This window comes from Sceloporus undulatus, chromosome 3, assembly GCF_019175285.1.
Source record: "Sceloporus undulatus isolate JIND9_A2432 ecotype Alabama chromosome 3, SceUnd_v1.1, whole genome shotgun sequence".
Taxonomy (NCBI): Eukaryota; Metazoa; Chordata; class Lepidosauria; order Squamata; family Phrynosomatidae; genus Sceloporus; species Sceloporus undulatus.
The window spans coordinates 204,374,523-204,396,928 of record NC_056524.1 but is presented as its reverse complement, the minus strand read 5'-3'; the positions used below and the strand labels follow the sequence as shown (position 1 = coordinate 204,396,928).

The 22,406-nt window shown below is 38.5% G+C and overlaps 2 protein-coding genes across 6 annotated transcripts in view; both read left to right on the top strand.

Annotated features, from left to right (window-relative positions):
- The window catches only part of SMC3 (structural maintenance of chromosomes 3), a 30,671-nt gene extending 11,479 nt beyond the window's left edge, over positions 1-19,192 (top strand). The window contains exons 7-29 of the mRNA XM_042456386.1: positions 141-219; positions 1,860-1,977; positions 2,712-2,887; positions 2,998-3,078; positions 3,706-3,870; positions 4,352-4,473; positions 5,530-5,743; positions 6,410-6,513; positions 9,466-9,565; positions 10,024-10,184; positions 10,434-10,575; positions 11,141-11,291; positions 12,180-12,332; positions 13,160-13,311; positions 13,743-13,901; positions 14,629-14,736; positions 14,943-15,051; positions 15,506-15,753; positions 15,833-16,045; positions 16,683-16,874; positions 16,995-17,172; positions 17,515-17,621; positions 18,727-19,192. Of these exons, the coding sequence (XP_042312320.1) occupies positions 141-219; positions 1,860-1,977; positions 2,712-2,887; positions 2,998-3,078; positions 3,706-3,870; positions 4,352-4,473; positions 5,530-5,743; positions 6,410-6,513; positions 9,466-9,565; positions 10,024-10,184; positions 10,434-10,575; positions 11,141-11,291; positions 12,180-12,332; positions 13,160-13,311; positions 13,743-13,901; positions 14,629-14,736; positions 14,943-15,051; positions 15,506-15,753; positions 15,833-16,045; positions 16,683-16,874; positions 16,995-17,172; positions 17,515-17,621; positions 18,727-18,798 (3,304 nt within the window). The 3' untranslated portion in view covers positions 18,799-19,192. The remainder of the gene's footprint in view (positions 1-140; positions 220-1,859; positions 1,978-2,711; positions 2,888-2,997; positions 3,079-3,705; positions 3,871-4,351; positions 4,474-5,529; positions 5,744-6,409; positions 6,514-9,465; positions 9,566-10,023; positions 10,185-10,433; positions 10,576-11,140; positions 11,292-12,179; positions 12,333-13,159; positions 13,312-13,742; positions 13,902-14,628; positions 14,737-14,942; positions 15,052-15,505; positions 15,754-15,832; positions 16,046-16,682; positions 16,875-16,994; positions 17,173-17,514; positions 17,622-18,726) is intronic.
- The window catches only part of PDCD4 (programmed cell death 4), a 777,136-nt gene that overhangs the window by 492,292 nt on the left and 262,438 nt on the right, over positions 1-22,406 (top strand). The window lies entirely within an intron of this gene.

Sequence of the window (22,406 nt, the reverse complement as noted above, 5' to 3'; positions counted from 1 at the left end):
CCCCCCCCCCCCCCCGGTTTCTCCAGTATAATCCTAGAACGGGGAGAAAATATTTAAATACACATATTTGAAGAATTTTTAAAAAGTTTGTTCATAAATGGCTGTGTTGGAGAATTTACAATTTGAAAATTTTATTTTAGGAAAAATGACGTGATGAATCTCCTTGAAAGTGCTGGATTTTCTCGCAGCAATCCCTACTATATTGTTAAGCAAGGAAAGGTATGAAGAATAGTTATTATTTGCATAAAGAAAGTGTTGGTAACTTAAATTAAATCTTTCCAAAGAAATAATAAGTTATTGTAGTTTACATTACACTTTAATTGACACTTTAATTGTTGTGTGTGTTCATAACTGAAACAATGGCGGGATACAGACGGGCAGGGGAAGACGTCTTGGAGGTGTATTCTGCTGAATATGGAGCTTCCAGACCGCCCGCCCCGGGGGCGTGGCTAAGGTGTATGGGGCTTCCACATGGGGGGCAGTGAAGACGCCTCACTTGGGGCCGTTTCTGACCCGTAGCTTCCATACCGCTGCCTCGCAGGACGCTGCAAAGAGAGAGGCAGCTTCCTCACGGGCGGCCAAAAACAGGGCTTTTTTTTTCTTTTGCCGGCTGGCGGATGCGCAGCTGCGGCGCTCAGCACCGGCGGCAGAAAGCCTATGTGCACATTTAAAGCACCCAGGCCCCTTTAAACTTTTTTCCCCGCCCTGCCCAAGAACAATGGTGGTCTCCTGCCAGCTGGTGATCAGCTGGTGTTGGCATCCTTGTCCGCTTGCACGTTGCCAATGTCACCAGCATCATGGATGCCTCCTCTCCTTTGGTCCCCGCGCTCTTGCTGAATCTGCAATGCACATCCACAGCTGTCGCCGCTGCCACCGCTGTCCCCCTGCCATCCTCCATCACCTCCCTTGTACATATGTAAATATTTAAAGTTTTAGCGGTTTTTTATTGTTAGGTGAAAATGGCGCAGGAATGTGTGTAGGGGTTCACTTTAAATTCCAAACTTTCCACAATTCTAGCAGCGCATGCGTACGTGTTGCTCTAGGGTTAGGGTTACGAGCATTAAAATAGAGTGCAGCTGTGCTGCAGCTTCCACATTTGCATGGCATCTGACGCTCTAATTAGAGCCTCGGTGCAAACTGCGCATGTTCCAGGACCCCAACTCATTATGCGACGCAGCAGACGCGGAGCTTTTAAATGGGCAACTTAAATTAGCAGCGTAACAATTCTGGCGTACCGGTGCAGCAGCTTATAGACGGAGCTGCGCAGTTGCGCAGTATATAGAAAAGCGGGGAAAAGCAGCACCTTTTTAATGCCGCTTCTTCCTGCTTGGGGCATGCGGGCGGCGTGTTCATGGCGGCATTCAGGTAAGGGCCATCTGAAGGCTATACCTTCATGACGTCATGAACACACCCCTTTTTGCCCGTCTGTATCCCGCCATTCTCATGACGCATGATTATTGTGTCCTCTTCGTTTCTGTGTGCTATGAACTAGCACATAAATATCTCATATTAAATTGTTGACAGTGATATCTGTTTAGTATAGCTGGCTGCAGCTGCTATATCCTTGCAGAGTGGACGTACGTATTTGAGATCAAAGGTTAACTGAAAAGTTTCTCTTAACAGAGTAGTTACAAAATACTTTCCCAGATTTTTTTTTTGAGGAGGGGGGATTTGAATTCCTACTAATTCCATTCAGCAAGAATGATGGGGGTTGTAGTCCCAACAACATCTAAAGGCCCACAGATTTCCAGTAACTGACATCAGATTGACTGTGTCTTGTCTTTATTATGTTATTTATTTGGTTGCTGTGTATTAACAAAAGGATAGCAAACATGTTATATTTTCCTGCTTCATTTTAGATCAATCAGATGGCTACAGCGCCTGACTCTCAGAGACTAAAACTGTTAAGAGAAGTAGCTGGCACTAGAGTATATGATGAACGAAAAGAGGAAAGTATCTCCTTGATGAAAGAAACAGGTAAAAGTAGTTTTTGTTCATTTGCATTTTAAATTCTTTTCATCTTATGCAATACTGACTGTATATTTCATGTATTTTTCACTTGCCAGCTTTTGAGGAGATAGATCTATATAGAAAATATGGAACAACAAACTAATGTTTGGACACTGTCTTATGTTACTGAGAAATAGTCTATATGTATGCATTGTTATGTTGAAAGTTGCAGTTTGATCAACCAGATTTACACAGTTATCAATCAGTAGTGTTGATCTGCTTTCAAAGTAGTGGTGACCTCTACTATTTCACCGTTGTTTATAATCTGATTGGGCTGTATACTAGATCATACTGAGGTGTCACACCGAGCAAGCAGTTAAGTGGTTTCAGTTCATATGATGTGGAAATTTCCTCACTGTCTTGCCTTGAATTTTATTACTTTTTAAAAAAGGGGTGGGGCCCAAAAGTTACTTTCTTAGACATCTGTTTCTCCTTCAGGATCACATTCCTTCAGGGATAATCTGTCATGACTGCATGCCAGTAGTGGGCAGGTCCAAAAGTAGATGAGCTCATCTTTTTTTGGGGGGAGGTCTTTTTCTGTGACACCCATTTTGTTATCCCTCTTTCTTTACAACCATCAGATTGTCAAAGCAGAAACATTGTTCTTGCAGAGGCCCAAAGCAATAATTTCAGAAAGCTTTTAAATTTCATTTAACTATTTAACTATTGTCATTTAACTATTTTTGAAATAATTTTTAAAGAGGGAAAACGAGAGAAAATAAATGAGTTGCTGAAATACATAGAAGAGCGGTTACATACTCTGGAAGAAGAGAAAGAAGAACTGGCCCAGTATCAAAAGTGGGACAAGATGCGGAGAGCACTAGAATACACTATTTATAATCAGGAACTTAATGAGACCCGTGCTAAACTTGATGAAGTAAGTCATTTTTGGAACTGCTTATTTAAATTATCAGACCAGTTATTATGTGCATTTTAATTAAAACTGTGATCTGTTTTAAAGCAGCTGATTACATTATATGTTTGTAGCTTTCAGCCAAACGAGAAACCAGTGGAGAAAAATCAAGACAATTAAGAGATGCACAGCAGGATGCTCGTGATAAAATGGAGGTAAGGCTCTCATAACTTGAATGCATTTGATCTTAACTGCTTATGTTGCAAATAAATAAATATTGTGTTCTCAGTGTACGGTTAGTTGCATGCAGCAAGGTGTTATGACTAGTAGCCTCAAAGAGAACAGAGGACACACCAAAAAGATGGGTTTCCCATTTCCATCTGCATGGCATAGTGTGTATAGAGGTGATACTGGACAGTGTGCTGATCGTCTGTGGTCTGAAACAGATGGGCAGGAAAGAGCAGCTTCTGGCCACTCTGGGGGTGGAGTGTGCAGACGACGCATGGCCCCAAAGCGGCCGGAAACCATGTAGAGAGCATGCCCAGCCAGGAAAAGCTGGCTGAAAAAAGAGCGACAGAAAGCTGCTCCTTGCCGGTAGTCTGTCCAGGGCCACAGCAGCAGCTGGCTTTGGGACCACAGTGTCCTGCATCAGTCGGGCTCTGTCCATGGCTGGAGCAGCCAGAAGTCACTTCAAGCTGCCAGTCTGCATGACCCCTTTGAGAATTTCCCTAACACATTCATCTGTTATTAGATCATGAGAATAGGAATTGCTTTAATTTTGAAATATGCACAGCCTATTGTATTTCTCAAGTTATTTCCTGGTGTATTATATTACTGTGTAGGAAATTGAACGGCAAGTTCGTGAACTAAAAACCAAGATTTCTGCTATGAAGGAGGAGAAGGAGCAGCTCAGTGCTGAAAGACAGGAACAGATAAAACAAAGGACCAAACTAGAACTGAAAGCAAAAGACTTGCAAGATGAAATGGCTGGAAACAGTGAGCAACGGGTAAGGGCCTTGAACTGGAACTGGATTATGTCTCAAGCACATGTATTTTGTGATTCACTGAGCATAAAATCATCAGAACAGAGTTTATTTTAAAAAATGGGATATAATGTAAGCTATATTATCAGTTTATCTAAAGTCCCTTAGTGGAAAAGTCGATCTTGGTTCAAATAAATTTCATGTATATATAGAGAGAGAATTAAATGTCCAGCATGCAAACTTCCCTTTCACCACATATTGTTTAGTTCATGTAATGTAGTGACAGCTTTCCCCCATATTACTGTGATTGTTCAAGAACAGTATCTACAATCACTTATTATAGAATAGCACTTTTAAAGAGATGTATGGATTCTGCTTTGGACAGGGGCCCAAATTATTTTTAGGAAATATAATTTTTAGTACTTGTATAACTACTAATTTTTTTCACGAAGAGCTGGTGAGTAGGCTTACCTAATATTGTTGAGTTTGTTATCTTGATTTTCAGAAAAGACTCTTGAAAGAAAGGCAGAAACTTATGGAGAAGATTGAAGAAAAACAGAAGGAACTGGCAGAAACAGAACCTAAGTTTAACAGTGTAAAAGAAAAAGAAGAAAGAGGAATTGCTAGGTCTGTATATTAGCTTCTAGCACTCACTGTTTTGTACTATGAAAGGGAGCCACTGTGCCTTGAAGGATTGCATGTGAGCGTCCAGAGCCTATTCCATACCAAATGCCCACAGCTGGAAACTCTCCCCTTGCAAAAAATTGTTGTAAGTAGTGTAGGATTGTAGGCAAACTCGACCCTAAACCCAGAAAATAACATTTAATCACTTCTAGTTTCAGTTTCTTTGAGTTTTTAAAATAGGTTTGTCATTTTTAAGTATTGTACAGTTAGCAGTGAATACTGGAGACAAAAATTTGATCTCCAGCCCTACTAGTCACTGATACTGAATTATGTGATCAATGTGTGAGGATATTCAGGAATGGATCTGTGTCACCTACAATTTGCCTGCAGGAAAAATGTGATGCAAACTGATTGGATGGGTTGGAGTGTCTAATGAAAGAATCAGTGGCAGAGGCATGAATACAAGTTGATGTTTTTAATGTAAGTGCTACTCAATATGAGCCTAACAATACAATCCTATGTAAGCCTAGTCAGAGGTAAATCTCACTCATTTCAGTCAGACTTAGTCCTGCTTCTTAAGAAAGGCAGTAGGATAAAAATCAGAAATAAAAGATATCTTGTGTGCAGGAAAGAACAGCACAGTATAGAAACTGTGTCTTGAATGTAGTGTTACTCAAGCTCATGTCCCTCAGATATCTTACACTTCAGCTGCCAACATCCCCAAGCATCATGGCGTCTGTGCTGGCTGGAGGGATGATGGTAGCTATAGACCAACTCACCTGAAGGGCACCAAATTTGTAGAGGATATCATAGTGTCAGGAAAAATAGCTTTCAATGCTTTTCAACATATGATTTATAGTCCTTGCAATTTTATGAGTACAGAAATATTTGCAGATTGCTGGGGTGGGGGGATCTAACTTTAAAAGAAAACCAAAGTGAGATATTTTTCCCTTTAGTTCACTGAAATAGTTATGCAGTTTATAGAAATTAATTCACCTTGGATTGGTGATATTATGCTTAAGTTGAAATAATTTTGATAACATTTTTCTCTTGAAACAGGTTGGCACAGGCTACCCAGGAAAGAACAGATCTTTATGCAAAGCAAGGTAGAGGAAGTCAGTTCACCTCCAAAGAAGAGAGAGATAAATGGATTAAAAAAGAACTCAAATCCCTTGATCAAGCTATCAATGACAAGAAACGACAAATTGCTGCTATACACAAAGATTTAGAAGACACTGAAGCTAACAAAGAGAAGAATTTGGAGCAGTACAGTGTAAGGATTTGAGTTTGGTGGTTGTTGGAAATTTTTGAATCAGGCTTAGCTCTAAATATGTAACTAGGTTTTGGTCTTCTGTTTAAAGTATGTATGGTATAGTTTAATAGTTCATCAACACAGTGCTTCTCAAGTTCCCTGCATCCTTGGACTTAACAGCTTTTCCTGAAATTTGAGAACCCTTTGGGAAAGGCATGGGGCACTGGGAATTGGGGCCCCGTCTGTAGGACCCTGCCCAACATATATAGGTGTCAAGTGAATGCAAGGCGGAGTGGGCCATGATGTAGTACAGTCTAAGTGCTTCACAACAGATAGATAATGTCCTCATAGTCTTGAGGTACAAAGAAAAAAGCTTCAAAGCAATTGTCAAATATTACTATAATTTAGTACAGTACATTAAACCGTCTGACTAAAAAATTTATGTACAGTGCTGTGTAAATTTACAGCGCTTTATAAATAAAGGTTAATAATAATAATAATTAAATATTTACATTCTTAACCTGCAGTGAAAACAGTCAAACATCTAAAGTGCTTTTTTGCTATCTAAAAGCTGCAGATGCCAGTTTTTTTCATTTAATTATTAACATTTTCACAGCGCTTTATGCTGCTTGAAGATAACCATTTTGAAATGTTGAGTTTTAAAACATTTCTCCTTACATGCATTAGAAACTGGATCAGGATCTTAATGAAGTGAAAGCTCGTGTGGAAGAACTAGACAGAAAATACTATGAAGTGAAAAACAAAAAAGATGAACTACAGAGTGAAAGAAAGTTAGTAATTTTATTGAACTTTACTACTTTTATTATCTCATGTGAATAATAATACAGTTTAAAATGTATGCACTTTTTCTGTTTTTAAAGTATTTCTCAAAAAGATTCCCAACATCATGGGTTACACAAGCATTTGTAAATATGAGCCTAAATTGAATTGTTAGTCCCATGCAGAATAAAATACAAGTTCCATTTATTCATTGGGTCTACTCTGGTTGGGAATAACAATTCAACTGAAGTGATTTTACTGTTGATAGGTATTATAAATACACAAGAGAATGTAGAATGGAAAAGTGAGAATATTATAGCAGTCTCTGGCTTGAAATTAGGTTATTCTGTTTGCTGTGTAATTTCCCCCCTTGACTATCGCAGACACTGCTAGTCTTTATTATGTGATCCCAGTTTGCAAGTCTTTATTGGCAAGTCAACGAGTTACAGGATGAAATTGGCCTCCTGAGGATGTGAACTTTCACTTTTCCATGAAAATGAATGACTGCTTGAGAGTAGCTGATTTGGATAATTACTGTATATACTCATGTATACATCTAGAAATTTTAGCCAAAAAAATTGACCCCAAAAACCTGAGTTGACTTATCCATGGGTCAATGTAAGTACTGTACCTTACCTCTTATTTAAAAAGGAACCATCCCCTAGTGAAAGCACTGAGCTCCATCTACTCTCTCATCTAGGGTTGCCATAATTCTGGACCTCAAAACTGGGACAAATGTAGGACAAAAGTAGGACAAAATTTTCAAATGTAGGACATATTTTGTAAACATGGAGGACACGCCAAAAAATGATGCGTTTTTAAAAGTGTTAATATAAATGCATGTTTCTTAGGCATGATCAAAATGGAGGACATTTTGACATTGTTCCTAGACAGATGGCAGAAATGGACTTCCCTTTCTGGCCAACCTGCCTCCCCCCATTCCAAACAGCACATTTGGGCATTGAAGAGGAGGAAGAGTGGAAAAGGCAGAGGAGGAGGAAGAGGAGAAGAAGGAGGAGGAAGAAGAGGAGGAAGTAGAGAGGAAGAAGAAGGGGAGGAAGAGGGAAGAAGAGGAGGAGGAGGAAGATGAAGAAGAAGGGGAGGAAAAGGAGGAAGAAGGGGAGGAAGGAGCAGAGGAGGAAGAAGAAGAGGAGGAAGAAGAAGAGGAAGTAGAGAGGAAGAAGAAGGGAAGGAAGAGGGGAAGAGGAGGAGGAGGAGGAGAAGAGATGGAGAAGAAGAGGAGGAGGGAGAAGAAGATGAAGAAGGGGAGGAAAAGGAGGAAGAAGGGGAGGAAGAAAAGGAGGAAGAGAGGAGGCAGAAGGAGTAGGAGAAAGAGGAAAGGCTCTTTCCCCTGCCTGGCTTTCTCCGCCGGCGACGGAAGAAGCCAGGGAAGGGAGTGGGGCCTCGCTGAAGCGAAGCCCCAAACCTCTGCCTGGCTTTCTCCGCCGGCGACGGAGGAAGTCAGGGAAGGGAATGGGGCCTCGCTTTCCCTGCCCCAGTTCTCTCCGCGCGCGCGCCTGCCACTGACCCCTACTGAGGCCTGGGCTGGGCAGTGTTCAAGCCCTCGCCTTGGAGGCGAGGAAGGCGAGCTGGAGGAGGAGGTGGGTTGGCGCCGCAGCAGCCGCATTAACAGCAGCGGCAATGGCCGGAGTGGGCCCCCAAACAGGGGACCAGGCACGGATGGGGGCCCAAACCGGACCGTGACCGGCCCCCAAAACCGTGCTGGTCACGGGGGGGGGGGGCGTGCTATGGCAACCCTACTCTCATCCATCCAGTCTTTAGGGTGAGCACAATCATGCCTGCTGGAATTTTGTAAGTTCTTTGACACTGTTTTCCTTTGCTCCAGTCTTTACTTCCTTTGTTACATGCCCTTAAGTTTTGTCATCAATTTATCCATGGGTCATATCAAAGTCCACAATTTGGTCATATCAAAGTCCACAAGCCCCAAAACATGCTCTCGATTTAAACATGAGGTTGACTTGTAGTCGAGTATATATAGCAAATGTTTATTTAATCCAAGATAGGAATGATCATCCTGCTTTTCTCCTTTATTTGCAGATAAGCCAGTAAGTCATGGTTTAAAGCTGGCATCATATCCAACATGGTTTGCAAGCTATTAACCATAGTATCCCAGTTCATATATAAAGGAAGTACTGATTAACTGGATTTCTGGTTCATTTCCCACCTACATTAAAAGATCAAAGTAGTTGTATACAAGTGCACAAAATTTGTTCATAATTTGGCTTTTCAAACAGATTTGATGAGCTAAATGCAATTAATGTTTAAGCATTGTTTTTTCAAAAGGATTCTAATAAAGTGTATTGTTTCAGTGTCTGCACAAGTCCAATTTCCTACCCATGGCTTTATTGTCTACTCTTTGCTGTCTATGCCATTAGTACCTCAACTATTTCAAAAATACTTTGCTATAAATCAATGTAAAGTATTGCATAATTCACAGAATTAGAATGTTTTGATATGATGTATTCTGTGCCCCTTTTCTTATTTACCAGTCATAAAACAGGTATTCTTGTAATACTGTATTTGAACAAATGCCACAAAGGTTTGTGCTGTAGTTTTTATTTCTTTACTGCAAATTGTTTTAAAATTCTCAATCAGTTGAGGGTGCTGGAGACTGTTTAAGAGTATAAAATGCTAATAGTTTACAAAACCTATCTTGTAATAGTTTTAGATGAGATTGTTTTGATCTGATCCCTTCAGATAGGTTAGGCTACAACTATCCAACCAGTACGGCCAATAACCTGTTGGATGGGGTTATGGACATTAAAATTCAACACATCTGAAGGGCACCAGTTTGTGGAGCGCTCCTTTAAACTATAACAGGATCGTTGGACATTAGAAAACTTGAATACAGGCACCCCAGTCCTAGTCATTTATGTAGTGTGTTGGTTAGCTGCCTCTACTTGAAGATACCTTTGGTAACATAAAAGTTAACTCTTTTTCAGTTACTTATGGCGGGAAGAGAATGCAGAACAACAAGCTCTTGCAGCAAAACGGGAGGACTTGGAAAAGAAGCAACAGCTTTTAAGAGCAGCAACAGGAAAGGTGGGTATCCTAAAATACTGTTTCTATTATAGATTCCTCCCACCATCTAATATTTTGAATGTAATAGCGCTTATTCTTAAGACCTCTTCATTTCTTCTTCCTAAGAATCGTGTGTTAAATCTTGTAAACAGAGATGAATTCTCTCTTGAAGCTAAATTTTATTTGGGGCTTACGAACATTTGAAAATAAAAATACAATCTGGATTTTTAATAAATTATCTTGTAATATATATTTAAATGCATGTGAGTGCCCTGTGCTTAGGATTCAGTGGCATTGTAAATTAACCTGTTTAATATGTATTGTGATCATTATTGACAATGTTGTATCTGTGTTACACTTGTAGCAGATCAGAAATCTTTTACTCCTGTCTATTTAAAATTGAATTGAGGAGTATTGAGAGGATTATTTTTTTTTCCTGAACTGGTAAGAAGCATAAGTAATTCTATTTGATTTTGCAGGCTATTCTAAATGGCATTGATAGTATAAACAAAGTTTTGGAGCATTTTCGTCGCAAAGGCATTAACCAACATGTTCTGAATGGCTATCATGGAATAGTAATGAATAACTTTGAGTGTGAACCTGCTTTCTACACTTGTGTTGAAGTTACAGCTGGAAACCGGTATGAGAATTTGTCTTTTTTTCTGCTAGAAATATTTGTTCTTGCCATATAACCAATATAAATTACCTGATGGCATTTAAATTGAGGAATGTCTCTTATTTTCTGAGTATGTTTATGTATAAAATGTCCCTTGCATAGTTTTCTATTTTCCTGGTTGAGTTTTATGGAAGTTCAAAAGCTGGCCTTATGTACTGCGCTGTCTTAATTATGATAAAAGCATTGTTTAACTCTTTCTCTTTTTTATGCTAGGCTCTTTTATCATATTGTAGATTCTGATGAAGTTAGCACTAAAATATTAATGGAGTTCAACAAAATGAATCTACCTGGAGAAGTAACTTTTCTGCCTCTGAACAAACTGGATGTTAGAGATACTGCATATCCTGAAACCAATGTGAGTTTCTTTTTCCTTTAAAAATAGTTGGCTGATCTGTCAGGAATACAGAATGATGATAGTTTAAGTGCTCTGCTAGTTTCAAATAAAAAGAATGGGAACAAATGGAAGGGCATATGTTGTCTATCTCTCTGTGTTGTGATACTAGATGTCTCTGACTTGTTTCTAATTCAGTAATTCAGAATTATTGGTATTCTACATCTCGATTGGTTATAATTTTGTTACTACAGTGTGCCCGCCCCAGCTGCAGGCTTTCCATCTGCAGATTTGAGCATCTGCAGACAGCAAGCCCAATTGAGTTCAATGGCAGTGTGTGTATACGGTCGTGACAGAGCGGCTGTGTGCATCACCATTGAATACCACAGGACTTGAGGTCCCCTGGTTTTTGCCATCCGCAGAGTGGTGGTGTCCAGAACGGAATCCCCTAGATAAGAAGGGCCCACTGTACAGAGCTGGATCATGTTCTCTTTTTAATCTGTGCATTGTAACTGAAAATCACTACAATATTGATGCAGTTCTTTTTAACTATTTGAAATGCAAATATTTACCCTTTTTTTTCTTACAGGATGCTATTCCTATGATCAGTAAACTCAGATATAATCATAGATTTGATAAAGCTTTCAAACATGTTTTCGGAAAAACCCTAATTTGTCGTAGTATGGAAGTGTCTACACAGTTGGCCAGAGCTTTTACTATGGATTGCATTACTTTGGAAGGTATCGTTTGGGTATAATATAATTTATGTTGGAATTTCCATTTTTCTTTGGTACTCTGACAGCTATCCAATAAACTAAATGTAATCTAATGGCAGTTTAGCATGCCACACCAGTGTTACTTTTCTATACAAAACCTAGAATAAGCCTTGAGTATTACTGCTCTCTCTTCACCTTCTTCCATGCAGCCAGGAGGAAGACTTCAGAACTGTTTACATTCAGTGTGAAGTCAAAGGCTTTCATGGCTGGCATCCATATTTTTTTGTGGGTGTTTTGGGTTATGCGGCCATGTTCTAGAAGAGTTCATTCCTGACGTTTTGCCAGCATCTGTGAGAATACTGAATGTTTCAGTTTCCCACAAGCATAGCTTATTGTTTTATTTCAATTGATGGTTTGTGTTTTATTAATAACTCTTGTTGATTTTTAAAAGAAGCCATCACTAGCATCATGGGTTAAGAAGATGGCTCGCTTAAGCAGAGCATAATCAGTGTAAACTGACTGAGATCCTCACTTCACTTGTAACGTCAAGCCGAGTTTCATAAGATCTACCTGTCTGGGAATAAAAAAAACAACCAAGCTTTAGACTCATTTAAGCTTATGCATGTACAAACATGGCAGGTGTGTTTGATAAGCTGGATGAATTCTGTACTATTTCGCTACATTTGGTCACTTTGTATGAAAAGCTTGTCCATAAAAATCAGTGTTGTAAATCTTTTTTTTAATTGCCTGTTTTTGAGATAGGAGGTTATAAACAGACCTTAAATGGTTAATTCTGCATAGATTTTTTGTTCTTCACATTAATGTGCTAATACTGTTTTATCTTTCAGCAAATAACTTGAAGATGTACATTATGTGAGTTAGTTCTCATTCTTAACAACAAAATTGTTCTAGGTGATCAAGTGAGCCACCGTGGTGCTTTGACTGGAGGTTATTATGACACAAGAAAGTCTCGACTTGAACTCCAGAAAGATGTTAGAAAAGCAGAAGAAGAATTAGGAGAACTTGAAGCAAAACTCAATGAGAATTTACGCAGAAACATTGAAAATATCCTTCACAGAGTGTTTGTGTATATGGATGGATAGTGGTGGATGTGCTGTTGAATTATCTCTAAAATACTACCTCTGTGATTATTGTGTGCAAGAACAGGTAAATAGGATACAAGCTGAGTGATTTGTGTACTCATTTAGCAGTGAGCTTGCTCTGTAAGTAGATTGTGCCCTAAGATCAGAATTCAGTGGCATCATTCTGTTAATGCAAATAATTTTGCACTCATGGACTCCCAATTCATAATTATCCGTACAAGGTAGAAATGCAACACAGTTGCAAGTTTCTTAAGCATTTTCATAAACAGTTGTTTACCTTAGGACAAGAGGAATAAGTATACTATCTCTTGTACATTGCGAGGTGTTGTTGGTGGTATTAGTTTTGCTCACACTTTCTTGGTCACTAATGTTTTGTTGGATTTAGGCTTGTATTGGTTCTTAGTAAAATATTGACAGCAGCTAAAACCATATCTAGTTTTTTTCTGGGAAGAAATACTTTATTATTTATTCACCATTTACACTACTATTTAAGGTTTTATCCTTTTTTACATTGCATTGATATTTTTAGCAATATCTATAGAATTGGTTACTATTTGGTCAAGTCCAGTATATGATTTGGTTGTTGTGTGTTTTTCAGCATGTATATAATTTTAAACCACACTGTTGCTTCTGCTTTTGCTCATAGCAAATTCTGGCCTATAGCATTCTTGTCTGTTTTAAGATGTTATAATAAATAAACTTTTTTAATACATAGGGGATTCTGATACTTATAAGCCCAGTGATCCATAATTTTAATGCCAAGTGGAATTTTTCCTTAGCACGTTGCATGAATTAATAATGAAATTGATCAGCTTATGAATCAAATGCAGCAGATTGAAACTCAACAAAGAAAATTCAAGGCTTCAAGAGATAGCATTCTGTCAGAGATGAAAATGCTGAAAGAAAAGAGACAGCAGTCAGAGAAAACATTTATGCCTAAGGTATGGGATCAGAGAACATTTCAACTTAGTAGGCATTTGCTCTAGTTTCATTTTACTGACTATTCAGGGTACATAATTCATCCGGCAAATACTTCAGCGTAGAACATAATGTCATAAGATAAAGTTATATCTAGCAGGTGAACTAGGTTTTTTTTAAAGGCCATTGGGAAAATTAGAACATGAATTGAATGCTTCATAAACTATTTTTATACTCTGTCTTGAGGAGTACTTTTGCATATATGTGCATAGCATTATACTGTATACCTATGTTATCATGCAAGAGTATATTAAATAGATGAAGAAATCACTGTAATTTACAGCTGTTAAGCTTTTTCGTTAGCATTTGCTGACAGCTACATTTTACAGAGTTAGATAAAGTAGAATTCCTCTATTATAAATGCATGCTTACATTTAATTTAATCTCACTTTAGCAACGGAGCTTGCAAAGTTTGGAAGCAAGCTTACATGCCATGGAATCAACACGAGAGTCATTAAAAGCTGAACTGGGAACAGATCTGTTGTCTCAACTCAGTTTAGAGGACCAGAAGCGTGTGGATGCACTTAACGATGAAATTCGACAACTACAACAAGTACAGACATTTTTTTAAAATATTCTTTATTCAATTTTTATAAAAACAACGGAACAGAGTATACATACAGTATAATGAAAACAAGTACGGACGTTTTAAAATTGAGGCATTACATGTATTTGAGAATTATTTATAAAAATACTCAGCTTAGTTCACAAATACTGTATGCCACTGACTACTGTTCTTTTTCTTTCCCTGCTTAATTGGAAATAGCAAAAATTTAAACCAGATTTTTGTTGATTGTTTAATTGCTTGCTTTGCTTGCTTGCTTTTTTATTTTTTAAAAAATAGTGTTTTTTAAAGTAATGCCTGGATGAAATGTAACAGAATTATGTTGTCAGTACTATAGACACAAGAAACCAATTTTGGAACTGTCGCATTATCTCCTATGTTGAAGTGATGGTTTGTATACAAGGAGTTGCCTTTTCTGTATTATATATGACACTAGGCAATAATATACAAAACAACGATTTAATGAACAAATAATTAACTTGCTCATTGCTTTTAGATTCAATGTAGCATATTTCCCCCTCATCATAAAATAGAAACTTATCTGAAAAGTGTACATGAAATATGGACATGTAGATTAGTGGTCATAACATTTTTGAACAACAACAATTCCTCTTCCTTCACATTTCAGAAGATGGGGTATATCATATCATATTCATGTTCATAAAAGTTTGAAGTAGTCCACATAATATAAAAATAACCTGTTCTTGTTTTATAGGAAAATAGACAGCTGTTAAATGAGAGGATCAAGCTTGAAGGCATCATTACTCGAGTTGAAACCTATCTCAATGAAAATTTGAGGAAACGCTTAGACCAAGTTGAACAAGTAAGTTGTTATTCCTCAGGACCATTATTTAACATGTATTGCTTTCAAGATATTGATGAATTCCTACTTTGCAGGAATAAGGTAACATGTTCCGCCTACATGTATTTTCAGTAGGAGTATACTGAAAACAGAAATCCAGCGCTGGTTTTCTGCGATAGTTTACATTGTGATTTGCTTCAACAAACCTATATGTCATTATCTTCTAGGAGCTGAATGAGCTAAGAGAGACTGAAGGTTGCACTGTTCTTACAGCTACAACATCTGAGCTTGAGGCAATCAACAAACGAGTGAAGGATACACTGGCACGATCAGAGGGTTGGTAATTGTATTTTGTTTCTTTAATCAAGAGAAGACTTAGACCTTTTTGTTTTCTAAAAATATGCTAAAGAACAGATTAAAAAAATCTGAAGCAATTTAAAACTGTTTTCAAAAAGTCCACTGTACAGGTAGAACTGCTGGCAAGTGTCTGGACACACTAGCATTTTAGCAGCATGAAGCTCTTACTGGACTGCCTTATTGCAGCTGATTTCCTTTGCTTTTATCCCCAGACCCCTGCTAGGTTTGTTTGTCTTGCTGTAGAGGACATAGGCAACATCTTTTTTGCTCTTTGTACTAATTTCATCTTCTTCATAACTGGGATGAGTTTTGGTCTTATTCCTTCAGTGTGCTTGTTAATAATTTACATTTCATTATTTATCATTTTATGAGAATCACCTTTTTATACCTTTCCTAGTACTTACCTTCCTCTGTACTTACTGTTGTATGGTAGATCTTGACAGCTCAATTGATAAAACTGAAGCTGGAATAAAAGAACTCCAGAAAAGTATGGAACGCTGGAAGAACATGGAGAAAGAGCACATGGATGCTATTAACCATGACACAAAAGAGCTTGAGAAGATGACTAATCGGCAAGGAATGCTTCTGAAGAAGAAAGAAGAGTGTATGAAAAAAATAAGGGAGTTGGGTTCACTTCCCCAGGAAGCTTTTGAAAAATACCAGACATTGAGCCTGAAGCAGGTAACAAAGTTTTTCAGCTTTCTTGAAATAATAGTTGTTTATACAGTACCCTAACAGTTTGCCTTAACATTTTTATTAGCTGTTTAGGAAACTGGAACAGTGCAACACGGAGCTGAAAAAATACAGTCATGTCAATAAAAAAGCTCTGGATCAATTTGTGAACTTTTCAGAACAGAAAGAAAAACTGATAAAACGTCAGGAAGAGTTGGACAGGGGATATAAATCTATCATGGAGTTGATGAATGTCCTTGAACTGAGAAAATATGAAGCTATCCAGCTAACTTTCAAACAGGTATTATTTGCAAACTTTGTAACAAAGCTTTTTATTTCCTCCCTGATACTGAAGACAGTCATATTGCCAACATGTAAAATTATGTAAGCTTTAGAAATGCATTCGATTGCAAGACTAAATTTGGAAAGAAGTGGAGATATATGATAGCATTTTGGAATACTGTACTTAAAATTGTATGTTTGAAGATTTTCAAACTGAAAATGAATCGATTTTTTTCTGATTTGAACTGCATATGGAAAGTGGTTGTTGCTGTAAGGTTTGAATGTGTATTTATTTCAGCTTTATACAGCTTTATACACTTACAATTCAAATTTACCTTGTTTTTATAAGAAAGCTGAGTTTGCTGAAATTTTACATTTTCTCAGAATATGATCAGACAGGATTATAAATTTACCTAAAGAATTATGTAAACTCAAGAAAGCAAGGGAGAATACCATCCTGGCATTTGTGTGTGTGTCACTGTTGTAATTGCATGTTGATAGTATTGCAACAGCAGTTGATAGTGTTCATATTTCATAAGTTGATTTAATAGATATTGGAATGAATTCTTGAGGCAGTGTTTTACCAAAAATAAACTATTTAAACTATTTGATCCCTCCCTCCCTCCTGCCTCTCCTTCTTTCTTTTTTTAATCAAGGTGTCAAAGAACTTCAGTGAGGTCTTTCAGAAGCTGGTACCTGGGGGGAAAGCTACCCTTGTGATGAAGAAGGGTGATGTGGAAGGGAGTCAATCTCAAGATGAAGGTGAAGGCAGTGCTGAGAGTGAAAAAGGATCAGGATCTCAGAGCACTGTTCTATCTGTAGACCAGTTCACTGGAGTTGGGATCAGGGTAAAGGAGCATTACCCTATTTTGCCTTTTAAGAGCAGCTAATTGTCTTCATTATAACCACTGTGCTATAGTAATGCTTCCTAAGTAGTGATAACTAGGTTTCTCTGTTTCTTTCTTTAGGTTTCATTTACTGGTAAACAAGGTGAAATGAGAGAAATGCAGCAGCTTTCTGGTGGACAGAAGTCTCTAGTGGCCTTAGCCTTGATTTTTGCAATCCAGAAATGTGACCCAGCTCCCTTTTACCTTTTTGATGAAATTGATCAAGCCTTGGATGCTCAACATAGGAAGGCTGTTTCAGGTAGAGTTTTTTTAAAAAATCAACATAGATATTATATATTACTGTCTAAGCTGAGATGCAAAGCAAACATCTTATAGTAAAACACATTAATTGTTTCTGCCTTTATATAGCTAGTTTAATGTAGTATATTTGTAGCTTTTCGATCTCCTTCACCAAGCATGGAGAAGTGAGCTGCTTCATTCCTTTCAAACAAGCTCTTATCACAGCAAAAATTGCCATCTCATGCCTATTTAATTCTTTGATGGTGTCTTACCTGCATTTTAATATAGTGGTTTTATGTTTAATATGTTAGGGAAGCTGCTGTGTTTTACCTGTCACCCATTGGCAAATTGTTTCCCACAGATATGATCATGGAATTGGCAGAACATGCGCAGTTCATCACCACAACTTTCAGGCCTGAACTGCTTGAATCTGCTGATAAATTTTATGGTGTAAAATTCAGAAATAAGGTATGCCATTTAAAATATGTGAAACTGAAATACTATTATCTTCTGTGGCTGAAATCCTGTGAAGCATGAATACAGCATTAAAAATAACTAAAATCAGTAGCACTTGGCTACAAGTAACTTTATTTAAGATATAGGATTGTGATTTCAACAGATACAGTGCATGTTAAAGGTTAATGGTTTCTGGTGACTTGAAGAGCTAATGCTTGCTTAGATTTCAGCTTGGCTTGAGTGTATTTGATGACCTGGGAATTTATTAGGTGTCCTAGAGAATTTTACAACACAGTAAATACTTTGCAAGCTGTCTCTCCTTTTTAAAAACAAGACAATATGTATGCCGTTCTTTAAAGCAGTGGTCCCCAAGCTATGCTCTTTAAAGGATTTTGGACTTCATCTCCCAGAATCCCAGATTGTTGGCCAACATGGCTGAGGCTTCTGGGAGCTGAAGTTCAAAATCTCTTAAAGGGCACAGTTTGGGGATTACTGCTTTTTTAAAAAAATCCCACAATGAGATACTTTTGCTAGTTGTATAAATCATACAGAGAGCCAGCATGGTGTAGTGGTTTGAGTGTTGGATTCCCTGCTCCACTATGAAAGCCTACTGGATGCCTTTGGGCAACTCACACACTCTCAGTCCCAAAAAACCCTGTGATAGGTTCTCCTTAAGGTCACCATAAACTGGAAATGACAAATAAATTATACAACACTGTTCAGTTTGCATGATACATTTGTTTTGTTTTTTCTACTGGTACTTTTCATGAGATCACGTAATATAGACACTAAAGCCTGGTCCAATAGAAATCTTATTCAGATACCATTCTACCTTCTGGACTGGTCTAGGCATTGTCTAGCCACTTCTGAGCACAGTTTTGCAAGCATACGTTTTAGAAATGAAAGCTAAGACATTAAATTGGATCTCAGAATTCTGAAGGACTCTCAAGTGGCATTTTCTGGGGCATTCATAGCAAATTCATGTGGCTAGGAACTTGGTTTAGATACCTACTGTCACTAAAGAGCTGTACTGCCATCTGAAATCTCCATTAATTACAATATTGTATTTTTTTTTTATTTTTTTTTATTTTATTTTATTTTTTTTTTGCTGATTTAGGTCAGTCATATTGATGTGATCACTGCAGAGATGGCCAAAGACTTTGTGGAGGATGATACTACTCATGGATAAGAGGAGAAAACCTGTCAGTCTGTTGGGAAAATGTGTAATGTGTAACATATTTCTGCCTACAGGCAGCTGTATAAATTTGAACTCTATATAGTCATTGTTCAAGCTACTTTAACAGAGCTAATAGACTATTGTTAAGACTATGTTTTTCCATTGATCTTGGAACCCATTTTGTGTGTGATGTTGTGTTCTTTTATAAAACATTTGTTAGTTTTACCTTCATACAAATTCTAGTATCAAAATGTATTGTCTTTGAATTTTTTGTAAAGTGTTTTTGTTGAAAAAATTTTAGATGTCAGTTCTTCCTTCCTGTATAAACCCATTATCATTTATACTGCCTCACCTGTTGTTTTTTTTTAAAGTAGTTTCAATAAAATAATCTGTTTCAATGCTGTAATTTATGTATATTGCTTGGGTATCTACCATCACTTCATCTATGAATGCAGTTTGATTATGTATATGGAAGGCTGGGCGGGGGGAGGAGTTTTTCCTACAGATCAGTACTTGGCAGTAGCAGTTGTAGGTGACTTTAAGTTTCTGGCTTTATTTTCTTTGCTTCTTGGTTATCAAGAGGGTTTTGCTTACAAATCTGAATTTATGCATGTGATGTTGATTCATGTGCTGCATCTGCTCACAGAAGCTGATTTCCATGTAGTCATCTGTACTCTTTCCATAATAACCTAAGGCTGTGCTCCAGGGAGCCCTTAGGGCTCCTTGTGCACTTCCCAGGTGCTCAGTGGCCGCTCCAAGAAAATGAAAGAATGAAATTTGAATGAAATTAAGAATAAGAAACAAAAAGTAACACTACTCCTTAACACCATTAAATTGTAAGACCTAGGATAGGCCTCTTAGGGGTTACTTCATAGAAATTGATTCTAAAAAGGACTCTGGCCTCATACAGACAGGCCAAAATAAAGCTGCTTTGAATTACTTTGGAGGTATGCTGTTTAAATGATGCATGCATCCTAAGATGCCAGAAGCCATGCCAAAGCCATGCTCCAGTCCTGAGGACTGGAGTGCAAGTTTGGCACAGCTTTCAGACTCAGTATGCATGCATCATTTAAACAGCATACCTCCAAAGTGATTCGAAGCAGCTTTATTTTGACCTGTCTGTATGGGGCCTCTGTGAGTCAAAAAGGTTGGGAACCCCTGATCTAAGAAGTCATTCTACTCTGAAAATTGTACTGTATTCTGCCTGTTTCCGGACTCTTCCTTTATCCAAGATAGTTATGTGCACAGAATCTGTTCCAGCGAACAATGCTTCTCATTCACCAACCTTTTGATTCCCAGAAAGCCTGAGACAGGAATGATACATTATGATTCTAAATTAATGCCCAGTGTAACTGAGGTGTGAATGTTTGGTCTATGCCTAGTTTGTACCAAATCTGAAGGTATTTTTTATTAAGCAAATGTAAGATGGGATTATTAGCAGAGAGGCAGTTGAGTGACCATAACAGACCATAACAGAGAAGGAGATCATGTGTCACCCCAGATTTTGTGATATTCTTACCCATTCGCTATGATGACTAGGGTTGCTGGGATTTGCAGTCCAGTAACATCTGGTTCCTACCTCTGATATTCACTCAAATTTTTGAGCAGTTACTTGAGCCCAGTTTTCTGAATTCTGTTTTGTGAGGATCTCAGAATATTTAGACATCATAAGGAAATACTATTATAAATCTAAAAACTATTTTATAAAATTCTAGAGCAAATATCTCGATAAAAACACAAAATGCAAGAAATACATGAGATACCATAATTTATAAAGCTGTGACAATACCGTACTGTGTACAATATAGCTCTAACATTCTGTGAGGTTTGCTCACATATACCATTTACCCACTGTAATACTGCCCATAACTAAAAACTGTCCCTGCATTGCCCCCCCCCCCAATTCTGATTCTTCAAAAGTTCAATTTAGGAATCATAGGCGGGATACAAACCGCCATATAGTACGTATAGGATACGTACTAGGGTTAGGAAGGGGCGGTGCTTCCGCACCCCCCTAACCCTAGTACGTATCCTATACGTACAAGATGGCGGCGCCCCTTCTACAAGGGCGCCGCCATCTTTACGTACTGGACGCATAGCGTCCAGACGTGTCACGGCGCCTATGACGTTGCGAATGCGCCAGCGGCGCCTCGCGACATGGAGGCGCCGCAAAAAGAAGCTCCGAAATGGAGCTTCTTCGGTCCGCGCGGGAGCCGCGCCGTCTGAAGGCTCCGGCTCCCCCGCAGACCTACCGGCGGCGGTATGTACCCCACCACAGAGTTGGAAGAGACCGCAAGGGCCATCCAGTCCAACCCCCTGCCATGCAGGAAATCTCAAAGCATCTCTGACAGATGGCCATCCAGCCTCCATTTAAAGACCTCTGAGGAAGGAGACTCCACTATACTCTGAGGGAGTGTGTTCCACTGTCAAACAGCCCTTACTGTCAGGAAGTTCCTCCTAATGTTGAGGTGGAATCTCTTTTCCTGTAGCTTGCATCCACTGCTCCAGGTCCTAGTCTCTGAAGCAGCAGAAAACAGGCTTGCTCCCTCCTCAGTATGACATTCCTTCAAGTATTTAAACAGGGCTATCATATCACCTCTTAACCTTCTCCAGGCTAAACATCCCCAGCTCCCTAAGTCGTTCCTCATAGGGCATGGTTCCAGACCCTTCACCATTTTGGGCGCCCTCCTTTGGACACTCGAATTTCTCCACATCCTTTTTGAATTATGGTGCCTAGAACTGGAAAAAGTATTCCAGGTGGGGCCTGACCAGAGCAGAATACAGTGGCACTATTACTTCCCTTGATCTAGACACTACTTCTATTGATGCAGTCTAAACTTGCATTGGCCTTGTTAGCTGCTGCATTGCACTGTTGACTCATGTTCAATTTGTGGTCTACTTGGACTCCTAGATCCCTTTCACACGTAGTTTCATTCAGCCAGGTGTCACCCATCCTATACATTTCGTTTTTCCGCCCTAGGTGCAGTACCTTACATTTCTACGTGTTGAAAATCATATTGTTAGCTTTGACCCAGCTTTCTAATCTATTAAGGTCATTTTAAATTTTGATCCTGTCCTCAGGGGTATTAGCTACTCCTCCTAATTTGGTGTCATTTGCAAATTTGATAACTATGCCCCCAATTCTGTCATCCAAGTCATTGATAAAGATGTTGAATAGCACTGGGCCCAGGACAGAACCCTGTGGAACCCCACTAATCACTTTGTTTGGATCCTTCCCCCCCTTTTTTTTTTTTTTTTTGAAGATGGGGACAATGTTTGCCCTCCCCCAGTCTGCTGGGATTTCTCCTGTTCTCCAGGAGTTTTCAAAGATTATTGCCAATGGCTCCGATACTACATTTGCCAGTTCTTTTCATACCCTTGGATGTAGTTCGTCTGGTCCTGGAGACTTATATTCGTTTAGCTTGGCTGAAGAGCGGGGAAGAAGATGAAGATGAAGATGATTAACCAGATATTCCTGTACTATCTCTTTACTTATTCTGTGCTGAAATTCCCCTATTCTGTCCTCTGCTCCATTATCCTCAAGTTGAGTATCCCTTGCCTTGTCTGAGAAGGAAAAATAGGAAAACCTATTGAAAGCACATTTATTCTACATGAAAGCT